General features: G+C 43.3%; 1 protein-coding gene across 9 annotated transcripts in view; it reads left to right on the top strand.

Moving 5' to 3' along the window:
* Positions 1-13,253, top strand: part of CELF2 (CUGBP Elav-like family member 2) — an 830,917-nt gene that overhangs the window by 524,268 nt on the left and 293,396 nt on the right. The window contains exon 1 of one of the 9 annotated variants that reach the window (XM_033439189.2): positions 700-947. The exons of 7 other annotated variants lie outside the window; for them this stretch is intronic. In XM_033439189.2, the coding sequence (XP_033295080.1) occupies positions 874-947 (74 nt within the window). In that variant the 5' untranslated portion in view covers positions 700-873. Of the gene's footprint in view, positions 1-699; positions 948-13,253 lie in introns of those variants that run through there. One more of the 9 variants, XM_012535223.3, reaches the window with a different exon arrangement.

Below are 13,253 nucleotides of genomic sequence, written 5' to 3'. Positions count from 1 at the left end.
CACTCTTTTCATGAAGCCACACTGTTGGTTTTTAATCATTGTATTTAAATACTTCGAGATGACCAACTTGTGATGTATCGTTTTAAAAGAAAACGTGATTTATCACCATTTTAGTCCCGTGTACTTCTTAATGTTTTCAAGATGATACAAAAGGAAATATAATCGTGCAGAGACTGATGAATCTTTCTCCTTGTAAAGCACGGAAAAGTCCGCAAATGTCACTTGGGCCGTTTATCTGATATTTACTTTGGCTCAACCACGAATGCTATTTCAGTTGAGTTCATACACTGGCGAGCACAGCCCACCGAGGAGCATTTAAACAAACCCCCGTGATGATTGTCTCTCGTGGCTTCAGTTGGGGAGTTTGGGTGCGCTCGTGGAGTGCACCGGCCTTGGGCAATACGGTGGTACTAAACCCAGGACAAGCGGGGGGTGAGTCGGGCCTCATGCCAGGCTCCTGGAAATAGGGGACCGGACAGAGTCACCGCTGGGGACGAGTGTGCGTGTCTGGCTGCCGGGGAACCTAGGCCGGGGGCGGAGGGGGTGGGCGATTTGTCCAGGGGGCGGTCCCTCCGCCTCCTCCTCCCCCCGGGGGCCGGGCGTGCGGGCCCGCAGGGGTTAAGCGGCGGCGCGGCGGGCACGGAGCTCCGCCCCCGGTCGCCGCACCTGGCGCTGGGCAGCCTGCGGCCCGGGCGCTGGCTGTCGGCGGGGATTGGCGGAGAGCCGCGGAGAGAGAATGTGACAAGTGCCGGCTCGGGCGGCCGCCGCGGGGAGGCCGCGCGCACCTGTCCCTGCCCGTCTGCGCCGCCCGCCGCCACTCGGCCGCGCGCACCGCCGCCCCCCGCACCCGAGCGCAGAGCGCGCGCCGCGAACATGACTTCTGCCTTCAAGCTGGATTTCCTCCCGGACATGATGGTTGAGGGCCGCCTGCTAGTTCCCGACCGAATGTGAGTTTGGCCGCCCGGCCGCCTCCGGGTCACCGGCCCGGAGCCCCGCGGAGGGAGAGGGCGGGCTGTGGCGCTTCTGCGCCCCGGGGACGCGGGGGGTGGCTCCGGTTCGGCCGCGCCCTGTGGTTCGGAGCCGGCGCTGGACGCGGGGTGGTGGGAGCGTGTCTGGAGGAGCGGCGGGGACCAGCGAGCGGGGCGCGGTGCCCGGGGTGGGGTGGAGAGCGTGGACCGGCGAGCCGGACGCGGGTTCCCGGGGTCTGGGCTTGGGGTCCGGCCCGCGAGGACAGGAGAGCGTGGCGCGGCGTCCCAGGGTGGGGTGCGCGCGTGCACGCTCGTGTCATTTGAAATTCGGGGCTGCTGGAGCTCTCGTGGCCCATTTAAATATCCCTTCTTACCAAATTGCTCGCTTTTCTGACTTACCCTTTGCAAAAATTGCTTTTTTAGGATGGGAGAGTAGAAGGAGGGGAGGAAAAAAAAAAAGGGTGGGGGGAGATAATTATAAAGCATGAAAATAGCCAGGTGTACTCTGTTGCAGAAATTAGAGGTAATTTTTAGGTAATCACGGTGATTTGTCTGATATGCAGTCTATAATTTAATAATTAATGTGATTCTGGTTGTTTTACACGTCGGCAAACTAGAGTAGAGAGTTTATTGGGAGAAGTCAAGAGCTGGGATTCCTGAGGAAGGGAAAATATGCGTTAATTTTTCTTGGGCTCGTTAGTCTTGATAGGAAAGTTTCTCTTATCAGCTGGGTCACTCTGAAGGCAATGGGATCTGCTTGTATTTCAGGAGTGTTTGAAAAGACGACCTAGAAGGTTGTCAGGAGTGGCTCTGAAAGGTCTGTGTCAATTTCAGACTTGGACTATATACAGTTGTTTCTTGTCAAGGCAAGAAATGTGATAGTGAATCTAGGCTACAATAAATCGAGTGAAAAAGGGACTGCTATCCTTGGTAAGAGTAGGTATAAAATGTTTCCTATTGTACACACCCTGAGAGAAACATGCATATTCTTGCACTTCGCTCTATCCTGTGCAATTTTCAGGCCATTCTGAGCTTTATGATCCATTTCCCTGGCAACTAACTTTCCCCTACGGTGCAAGATTCTTTTTCTAGGATGTTAAATGTTACGAGCTGAGAGATTCTTGAGAAACTCCGCAGTGGCCAATTATTTGAGCTCCTAGGATTTGGGAGAGAAAAAAAAAAAAGCTGGGGAGAGGGATGAAAGTCTGTTAAATGCGAATTGTCCTTCTAATCGATATTAAGAATGTTAACTTGCTTTTACACATGATCAGGTTCATTGTCCCAACTAAGATAATCAGAGAATGTAAATTAAAATATTGAATTTCCCTTTGGCAGTTTTCTCTGTGAAAGTAATCTTGATTAGTACTGTTCCCATGATATTTGTTTTGAGAGATTTCTGTCCTCTCCCCCCTCTTAAAAGGGCTATCTGTATAGGCGTTTATTACATGTTTGCACATTAGCTAGTTTGAAAGTTCTGTGTTTTCTCCTCTGTAAGAGAGTTGGGGCCGAACCAAAGAATTGGCTTGATCGTGGTTTTAAATCGATGGTCACCTGCTAAGAATATTCTCTGAATGTAAAGTGTTAATGGCCTCTGAAAGATGCTATCTCTTGTCAGTTAAATTATTAATTATGGAAGTTTAATTTGTCCTTTTCATTTGGTGGATGAATGTGGCTCATTCAAACTGTTTGCTCTGAATAGAGCCTTTTTGTCTTAGTGATGGAGTCGGCTAGACAAATCCTAATATAACTTCTACCTACTTCTCTTCCATGTGTTAGTTATTTTGGAATCAAACTCAAATTGTTTTCAGTGTTTGTCAACTCTTGCTTAATTGAACCTAGAAAAAAAGAAAAACAGGATTTGTAAATGATAACTTTATTATTTGTTTCCAAGATAATGATTTTATGTTTCCTTAGCCCTGAGAATACTGTAGCATGTTTTCCAAAAGAGTTTGTAATTAACTCACGTTAGAGACTGTCTTTGGGGAATAGGGGTGCGTGAGAAGGAATGTGATAAGTTGAAAATGCTTGAAACCCACTCGAAGTATATCTTATCACCAAGATAGCTTTGTGGGTTTACTGTTTTCTGGACCGGTGGTTGTTTATGGTATATTGCCATTCGGACTAAATTGCCGTCAGCTAGATTGTTGGCCTGTTCCTAAAAGGAACTTATATAAAGCACAGGGCTTTTCTGGTGTTGATTTTCTAAAGCAGTAGAACATATTTTCAATGACGTTTTCCCCCAAGAATATATTAGATAAGTTTGCAAGATGTAATATGTTTGAGTCCTCAAGGCAGATGAACAAATAGCTTTTGAGGTAAATGATTACGCTTCATGGCCCCATGAGCCATCAAGTGTTTAAAGAGCCCAGATCGTTTAAGGCTCTGTAGTGGGTATAGAATTGTTATGACATAGACTTCAAAGTCTTGGGGTTTTAAATGTTCAACATCAAAACTGTACATGGAAATGGACCTTTTAAATAATCTTAACTATCAAAGTTTTGTTGTCTTTGTGTTTAGAATGTCATTTGCAAAAAAGCGTAATGAAATAGAATGTCATTTGCCAAAAAGCATAATGAAAATAAAAACAACTGATATTTTAAAAATTCTGTTCTAAACTGGGGCACTTGGTTTTGTATTGGAGTCGGGGATGAGTGTCTTTCTTTGTTTCACCTTTTGAATGATCGTATGTATGCATTGGGCTTCCTTTTTTTTAATGTTTTTGAATTTTTACACAAATTTTAAACAAAATCTAAAACATGCTATCTTGGAATTGGGAAATTACAGGTGGAAAAATCTATGAATGTACCTTTAAACATGTGAGTTCAGATTTGTGATGTTAGAATAAGATGCTGAGGAGAAGCTACCAGTAAATTAATACGAAATCTTATTTTTTTCACATTCGGTGAGTAACCTTACTGACAAGGAGAAAAAGTTATCCTGAGTCAACTTGGTGCAGTAACCTTTTTGTTGAGTCCTCCCAAGTTGGGATAACCGGAAAGATGTCTATCAGGGTCTAATTAAACTGGACGGCAGTTCTAGGGACATAATTGTTAACGTTGGAAGAGGCTTTGGAGGACCATCTCACCAGACCTCCTTGTTTTATAGATGAAGAACCTAGTAGAGGGGCAATGGGACCAGTCCAAGAAGGCAGTGTAATTACTGTTTCCCTCTCCCCACTAAAATGAGAAGAACATGAGTCATTCATTGAATACCTGCCATGTACCAGGACACTTTACATACGCTGTCATAGTAGATATGCAAGGTGGATATTGCACCCATTTTACAGGTGATACTTGAGATTACATTCTTGCACATGCCACGTAGGCAGTAAATGGCAAAGCTGTGGTTTGCTTGTGTGTGTGTGTGTGTGTGTGTGTGTGTGTGCGCACGTGTGTTATATAAATGCATGTTTAGGTGTTGACGAGAGAAGAGAGGACTGTTTTGTTGGGAAACCATAATTGTCGCTTGAGAATGATGGAGCATTATAGGAAATACATATCACCGATTCAGGATTGACTCTCTAATTTGATTCAAATTAGTGAATTGGTCACTCTCTTGTTTGATTCAAATTCACACTTATTCCATATGCTAATGAGCTAAAGAGAATATACTTTAATTAAAAACTTTTTTTTGTTTACTGAGTACCAGCAAGATGAAGGTCAAAGACATTGAGTTCCCTTTTTTTTCCATATGGCATTTAAAGTATATTTAGGAAATGCCATTACCAATAATAAAATAGAGCACTGAGATTCGTCACCCGATTCCTTGATAGACATGAGAGGAAATTAAAATGCAAAGACTCTAAAAGAAGAGCTGTGTGTATGGTTCTTTAAGGAAATTTTTAAAGAAGTATTTTCAGGTGGGATTTCTCAGTGCCTATTTCAGTACCAGCTGCTTCCTGAAACCGAAAACTCCTCCCACAGTGGCATTTTAGAACACTGATGTTATCTTTGATCTGGGTTAGAGATATTATTGTAATTGTTGGGTATTGCTATTTAATTGTAATTTGCTGGATTGAGATGACTCTGGCATCTTTTGATGAGATGCGGTGAGCTGGGAGGAATAAGAACCTTGCGAGACGAGATGAAAAGAAGATAAGATTTTCAGGTATGAACCTAGTGGTTCATGGGATCATTAAGAATGTTTCCCATCTCCGAGCGGTTACGTACTCCCCCCACCCCTGCTCTCACCACTATAATAATAGTATATTTGGTCTCTGATAAAAGGCTGCAGTTTCCTTCCTTTTTTTACATATATCCCCAGACTTTTCATTTCTCCTTACTCTTACCTTGTGGTTTTCTTACAGGTTCAACACTCATTCCCTTTTCCTGAAAAGACGGGTAATAATCTGATAAACGTGATCATGGTTGAAGCTTATATGTAGACGTGGATGATGGGGGGGGCGGTCTGATGTCACTGTAGCAACCAACCCCACAGCTGTTTATACTACCAGTATCTCTTATTTGCATTTCGGTGGAAAACCTGGGTATTTTCAACACATTACAAGGAGCCCAATGATAAATCAGTAAAGTCATTGATGTCTTTCACTTCCTATGCTGAACCTCACCCAAACTTAAAAAGTCTTTATTTCCAGTTTAGAGTGTTAGTACTGGAGGGTTTTATTTATTCAGGGGAAGCTTGGATTTTCGCTTTGTGTTGGTGGATTAGGCCATCACGAAGAGTTAGCTATTTCTCAGTGTCATATTTGTTCTACAAAACTGCAGAAGGGGGAGGCTTTGGAAAGTACGAATGATTTCCTGTTCTTTAGCACCTCCCCGTTCTCGTGCCCTTGTGTCTGTTTCCACTATCAGGGAGCTGGTGGGGAATATAAGGAAGCCAGCGACGGTGCTGTGCTACTTGTGTAGCAGTGCAGAAAACGCATTTTTATTTTTCCTTAAGAAAAAGCTCTTGCTGACCTTCAAGGGAAACGGAGCTGCACATTCCTGGAAAAACCTTGGTGGGAAACAAAAACTATTTAGCGCGGTAACTGTGATGCTCGCAGGTAATTGTAAAATAATTATCCCCCTTTAGCATCATCACTGTTTAATTGTGCCATCCAGTATTCTCATGCTCTGAATCTACATGTGAAGGGATGGACCCCCCCCCCATCTCCTCCTGGGACTGTCTTTTTCATTTACTGTGAGCTTCAGACTCTTCCGGAAGGACTTGAAAAAGAAAGGGGGAAACATACAGGGGATTTTCAGCAGTTTCACTCTGCCCATTTGTTCTAAATCACGACAGAAAGTGATTACTCCAACTGGTTTTATAGAAATACAATTCCACTTATGTGGTTGAAATGCCTTGTGAGCATGTTTGAGATTTACGCTTTCACAGTGCTACCCCCGGAGTTTTATGAACAGTCGGTTTTATGAACTGCAGATTGTATATTATGTTCAGATACTGAGAGTGACGCTTTAAAATCAGCTGATGATTTAAAATGGAATGCTAATAAATATGTAATCACATGGCTCTCAAAATGACAGATGAGTACAAATTCGGTTTTTGGTTAAATTTTAATTACTCCATTTGAATGAATGCCTCAGAGCCAACTTGCTGGCAAATTACTAGACCCATTTTTTTTTTCCAGTTTTCCCTCCTAAATATGTATGTAAATTAAGTTTAGGCTGCATTTAGACTAAAATACCATTTTGGTTTATTATTCTCAGCTTTTCTGCCGGACTTGTATGGCCATTTACTTAAGGTCAGATTTTAAATAAAGAAACCTGTTTGAAAGAGACCTCAGTTTAAATGATCTGTGCTCCCTTTCCAGCAGCAGAAGGGTAAGAGACAGATAGATACAGGATTCCTTTAATAGGGATAGTGCTTCAAAAATGGGGTACGTGAAGTGTTTGGATTTTAAGCCTTAATAATGAAAAGTCAGAGGTTTGCTTTCTCAGGGAGATTGTTTACGGCTCTGTCATGACCATGGAAATCAAGTTCCCCCAACCCAGCAGCTGCTTTGTCTGACATTTATAGGCTCAAACAGGACTGAAGATTTCCGAGGTTCACAGATGATGGTGCTGACTCACTCCTCAGAGAGAAGGAAATTAATTTCAGCTGATTTCTTTGACATTTGACATCATTTTTGCACAGCTTTAAAAGTTTTTTTTCTTGAGTGTCATGGGAGTGAATAGTTCTTCAGCTTCCATTCTAGGATCGAAAATTCTATGTTTTTATGCTGTAAGGCGTAATTTTCATGTCTTTTCAGAAGGGAGTTCATAGCTGGACTTGGGCTCATTAAATTTTTTTTTAATTTAAATTTGTTTATTTTTGGCTGCATTGGGTCTTCATCGCTGCGTGCGGGCTTTCTTTAGTTGCGAGGGAGGGCTACTCTTCGTTGTGGTACGTGGGCTTCTAATTGCGGTGGCTTCTCTTGTTGCGGAGCATGGGCTCTAGGCGTGCGGGCTTCAGTAGTTGTGGCACATGGGCTCAGTAGTTGTGGCACACGGGCTTAGTTGCTCCGTGCATGTGGGATCTTCCTGGACCAGGGCTCGAACCCGTGACCCCTGCATTGGCAGACGGATTCTTAACCAATGCGCCACCAGGGAAGTCCCGGGCTCATTAAATTTTAAGGTGGTATTTTAGATCCTTTTCCTTGAATGATGTCTTCCTATCTCCTGGTCTCCCCCAATAACAGGAAAGTTGTATCACATTTATGTGACACAAAATCAGTTGGTCCTTTAGGCTAAAAGAGGAGAATAATTTGTTATTCACCTGGCTGTAAATGTGTATATAAAATGTGTGCACACACATGTATATATACATATGTATGTAAATATAGGTGAAATATATATATGGAAAACTAGCTTGGGCATAATTCCTCACTTTCTTAAAATATCTTCCATTTAATGGCCTTTGGCTCTAAAAGTTAGGAAATAGGTGTACAACGTAACATGTGTTTAATGGATTCTTACGTTCATAACTGAAACGTTTAAGATTCAAGAAGGTTTAACATCTTGACCAAAGATGTACCTCATATTAGTGACACTGCTAGAAGTAGTTCTTAGGTCTTTGTTTTGACTCTTTGGCCCAGAACCTCAGAGTAGCTTTTGTTAAAGGACAGAAAAGAGGGTCACTGTGATGGTCCTGTCATAATTTCTGGGTGAAAAGCTGAGACTCTTCCCACCCAGTTGAGTGGCTTTTCTCTCCTTGCCACAAAGTCCCCAGACTTGGGGACGTTTCTCAGTTGCAGTTGAGTTGTTGCTACTGTCAAGACCTTATAGGCTTCAAGTAGGAAGAAAGAAAGACTTCACAGAAGCCTGACAGTAGACCCTCCACTGATATTTTTTCATGCAGACATGCTGGTGCCCACCAGACCCAATTCCTCACCGTGTGCTTCTTGCCTGCTGCCGCCATCTTGTATGGTCCATGCCATTATCCCATAGCTTCCTATCGCTGTTGAAAGGAGAACTCAAAATTTTGATTGTGTCTAGTGGGACTCCAACACATCAACTGAACATCTTAAAAAGGCTAAAGCTATGGGAGATCTGTGCAGCTGTAAGGAGGTAAATTGGTGTAAACCTTCTTCAACATGCACGCACACCTCTCACCCAGTTGTTTCTGTGCATCTCCAGAGTAGACCTTGGGTGTCACACAGGTGAAGCAAATGCAGGCTGAAATCTGACATTTCATTTTCTCCTTGGGAAAAAAATCTTTGGGGAATAACAAAAGTGAAAGATAATAGGAAAAAGCGTAAGGAAGGAAAGCTTTTGGTAGCGGACTAACGGTATTCATTTTGTTATGCTTTGACTCAGCGCTCCTGATTCTTTGTACCCTAACTCAGGCTTCTTTAGGTCATCAACAGAACAGCTCTTCCTGAAGTTTTCTTTCTGCCTTTCCTAGGTTTTCCTGATGTATATCTTTTCTGTTATTTTATTTGAATCTTCTCTAAGATTCAGGGGGCTTCTCTAAGCCCCATTAATTATCCCTTTTCTGAGCAGTTTCCTAAATTTCAAGAGAAGGGGCCACATCCATCTACAGCACAGCTCTCAGAACCACAGCCTTGAGAGGGAAGACGGCGTCCAAACACCTTGGTCATCACTTGCAGTAAATTCCACTGGCACAGCTGTGTGTTTCTGTGCATAAAACTACATTTTGACTTCCTAGGCTATAGAGGGGTGTTGAGTTTTCTGGTTGGGCAGAAGGGCAGCATATTTTGAATGATTAACTTTATGGATGTCATTGTCTTGGCCCGCTATATTTGGCTGTGCTGCAGCTGTGTTTGCCTTCTCAAAATTGTCACCAGGAGGCCTCCAACTGCAATTATTCCCTTCAGTTCGTGCTTGTAGCATCCTTCCTTGTGACTCCCGTGGTCCACCCTGCCATCTTGCCTGGGCATCAGGATTCAAAGGCAACACGCAAGCCCTGCTGGCTGGTTAACACGACTGGCAGCTCCATCTCGAGACAATAAGTCACCTACATTTTACATTCTAATGCGACCTGTCAGGGTACTTCTTTCTTTTCACAAAAAGCCCATGTTTTCCTCTTTTGTCCTACTTCTGTCTTCCTCTTTGACGGCAAAAAGTTGCTGCCAGCATCTCCTGACGGGCAGTATTTCTTCTGTTTCTGTATTACTAGAGCACTTCCGAGCAGGTTTCTACTTACTTCTGGTGTTTCCAGGTCCCTCACAGAGCACCGTGTTGAAGAGGAGACTTAAAGGCAGAGCCTTTTTTTTTTTTTCCTGTTAGTTGAGCCCCTGCCACAGAATCTTCTTTTCTCTCGGGAAGATTTTAGGAAAGATTGTTCTTTGTATAGAAAACATTTAAATTCTGTTGGCTATGTCTGAGTTTTAACCTTGAGTTAGAACTTCCTCGTGGGTCATTTCTGCTTGTCGGGGGACGCTTGCCCGGCGTCGAGATCTGCTGTGTGTAGCAGAATGGCATCACCAGCGACATGGCTTTATGGTCTCTCCAGCAATGCGTTAGAAAGTCATCCTTGAAGGCTAAGGGTCCTTTACGCAACAGGAGTCTCCTGCCTTCTCCTGGCTTGTCTTCTGACTTGTTCCATGCCCCTTTCAAGTCTCAGGTGACTTGTCAAGATTCCTCATCTAGAAAATAAAGATAATAGGATAACGCTTCTTACCTGTGCCCCAGAATTATTGTGAAGCTAATGTCGGGAGAGGAGTTATAACCTAAGTATTTTACAGCTTTGTGGTACTTAAGATCGACTGCAAGTTCACCTGCCTTTCCTGGGAGAATGAAACTCAGGGAAACTACATTACAGCTGACCAGTTAATGTTTTCTCCCTCAGAACATGCATGCTTTAAAGTCTCGGCCAAAGACCCATAAAGCAGTATGGCTTCCATATAGACATGCAGAAAATGCTCCGTCCCCAGGACCACATTAAGAAGACTGTTTTTTTTTTTTTCTCTCTCTCTCTCCTCTTTCTGCTTGATGATTGAGAAATAAAATACAGTTTGTGTTCCAACTGTGAACTCGTGGTCAGACCTTGCATTCTGGGATGGGGTGAAGCAGAAAGCAATATCTCCATCCCGGTATCTCCATAAATGCATTTGGAAAAGCCCATCTCTACATCAGCTGAAGTAGATCTTGATTTTCTTATGGGAGGAGACTCAGCTGCACCATAGGAAGGCTGCTTCTCACGTGATGGGACTCCTAACCCCCGCAGAAACCCAACTCTTAAGAAAACAATTTCAATGATGTGAACGTGGTGGCGAGTATTGTAGACCCTGCCACCTGCTGGCCTCATTAGGTGCTCAGGCCACAACATGCCAGGAGAGTCTCTGAAGGAGGAAAGGACTTGGAAAAGGAATCAGTGATTTTAGGAGTTGGCACGATGGGTGGAGGTGTGCATCCCGCCACAGGATTCATCATAGTTATTGTTTTCCTACTGTACTATACAGGCCCTTCTTCTCCTGACATAGCCAGTAAGGTCCTTGAAGTCCTGAGAAGCCAGAGCTGCTACAGCTAGTGTGAAGGTTTGCTCCTAACGTTTTAAGTCACTTGATTAAGATCAGACATGATCAGATTCAGTTGGGAAGCTCAGAGCCTCCTCTGAGTCCATTTAGCTGAGGAATGTCCTCCATGGTGGGCCAGAGGCCACGCAGCACCCACTCTGGCCAAGAGAGTGATGTTGCCTGTGAGACATTGCCCCCGCCCCGCCCCCCCAGGCCATGAACGTGACCTCCCGAACCAAGAATCCCTTGTCCCCGTAGCAAACCACTTTGCGCTAGGCTGAACTCGGGCACTCTCCCAGATGACGGCTGTTTCTGACATGGTTGGGAGAGGAACATGAGGTCTGTGGATGAAATGTGGCAGAATCTTTCGAGAAGGGTCTGCCTTGCAGATACTACAGATGTTTCTCTACAAATTGATGAGTTCTTTGTAATTGGCACATTTTATCTTAGCGTCAAGGACGTCTAATTGACTTTATAGGCAGCCTTTGAATTGGGCCAAGATTTTGTGCCCAGCTATCATAAAAAGTGACCAAAATTAGACTCTTGTCAGCCTCAGAAGCCACGGGATGGCCTTGATCTCGCCTCTGACTGTCTTGTTTTTTTCAGGTCTACTCAGAACGTGATACTTCTGATCCAAATTGATTGAGTTGTCTGTTCAATAAAATAATGATGTCTACCTAGAAGCCAAAATATGTTTTCTGGTGTCAACAAAACTGTAATTGTTTGACAGTGAAATACTTCCTTTTAGTATGTTTCTCCTAATTCTGATTCTTAACGCTTTAAAGGATGTTGCCTTCCTGTGGGTACACTTTCTGAAATGTTTTATGACATTTGCTGTTCTTGATTTAGGATATACTGTGGGTTAGCCATTAAGCTAAGAGATTTGTATAAATTATCAGTAATCTTCAGAAAACTTTTGTAAGATAAGTTGTATTGTTCCAATTTTGCAAATGAGAGAAGGGAGGTTCTAGAAGGTAAAGGCACGTATCTGTATCCATTTCCAAAGCCTGAGCTCTTTAAACTGTGCCACCTTCCATTCTGGCCCAGAAGGTTGCTTTGTCTTTCGAGGGGTCCTTAGAACCTTGTATGACCATAAACAGGTTGAACTTCTAGATGTGTTGGCAAATTTGCAGCTGAGTTTGTGGATCCTGAGTGTATGAAATAGTTTCTTAGCTATGACCTAATAATAATAACCTGCTTTTTATATGCTCTTTCACATAAATTTCTTGGTTTTGTTTCATAGCCAGACCAGTTTCTGAGTCTAGAAGGCAAGAGTGTTGTAAAAGTTGTCAGAAGAAAGGGGCACCATAGCAAAGCCAAGATATCTTAATGCTAGAGGCAGGGTCTTACAGCTGAGATAAGGAAGCAATTAACATTTAATGTTAAGGTGCCTCCTTATTCTTCATTTAAAAAGATCACTGCCTGAAAGAGAAAAACAAATATCTATGCTAACACATATATATGGAATCTAAAAAAAAAAAGGTTCTGAAAAACCTAGGGGCAGGACAGGAGTAAAGACAGAGATGTAGAGGATGGACTTGAGGGCATGGGGAGGGAGAAGGGTAAGCTGGGACAAAGTGAGAGAGTAGCAATGACATGTATACACTATCTAATGTAATATAGATAGCTAGTGGGAAGCAGCCACATAGCACAGGGAGATCAGCTTCATGCTTTGTGACCACCTAAAGGGGTGGGTTAGAGACGGTGGGAGGGAGATGCAAGAGGAAGGAGATGTGGGGACATATGTATACGTATAGCTGATTCACTTCGATATACAGCAGTAACTAACACACCAGTGTAGAGCAATTATACTCCAATAAAGATATTAAAAATAAATAAATAAACTTTAAAAAGAGAGAATGAACTGCCTCTTCCAGGAAGAAGTTTCTTTGGGGGATTTCATTAGACACCTGGCATCCCACCCTGCATTTACTTCCAACTTCCTGATTTTTGCATTGATTTAGAGGAACACCTTTCTCAGGGTGCCTCCAGCCCATAGTGTGCCTTCTTGTGAATTAGAATAAAGCTCTTGGGTGGCATTCGGTCCCCATTGTTCCCCTCATGTGGTGACTTGCTGCTGTGTCCTTTCTGCAGTTACTTGGAGTTTTACGTCCTCCTTCATAAATGAGCAAGAGGGGTCGGCAGTAGAATAAGTGTCTCTGAACATGATAACACATGGATTTTAGATGATTGACAGTGGTGACCAACTCAGCTGTGGCCCCTGGTCCCTTTCAAGTGTCAGTACACCTTTGACCTTTCCATAGCATTTTGCTCAATTGCATAAACATTTGATGGGACTCTGGGTTTTCAGCAAATCAGAGATGTGTGTTTCCTGCGTAGCTATCCAGAGTAAAGGAATGGACAATATA

Source organism: Orcinus orca, chromosome 2, assembly GCF_937001465.1.
Source record: "Orcinus orca chromosome 2, mOrcOrc1.1, whole genome shotgun sequence".
Taxonomy (NCBI): domain Eukaryota; kingdom Metazoa; phylum Chordata; class Mammalia; order Artiodactyla; family Delphinidae; genus Orcinus; species Orcinus orca.
The sequence above is the reverse complement of the archived record's forward strand: the minus strand, read 5'-3'. Positions and strand labels throughout refer to the sequence as shown.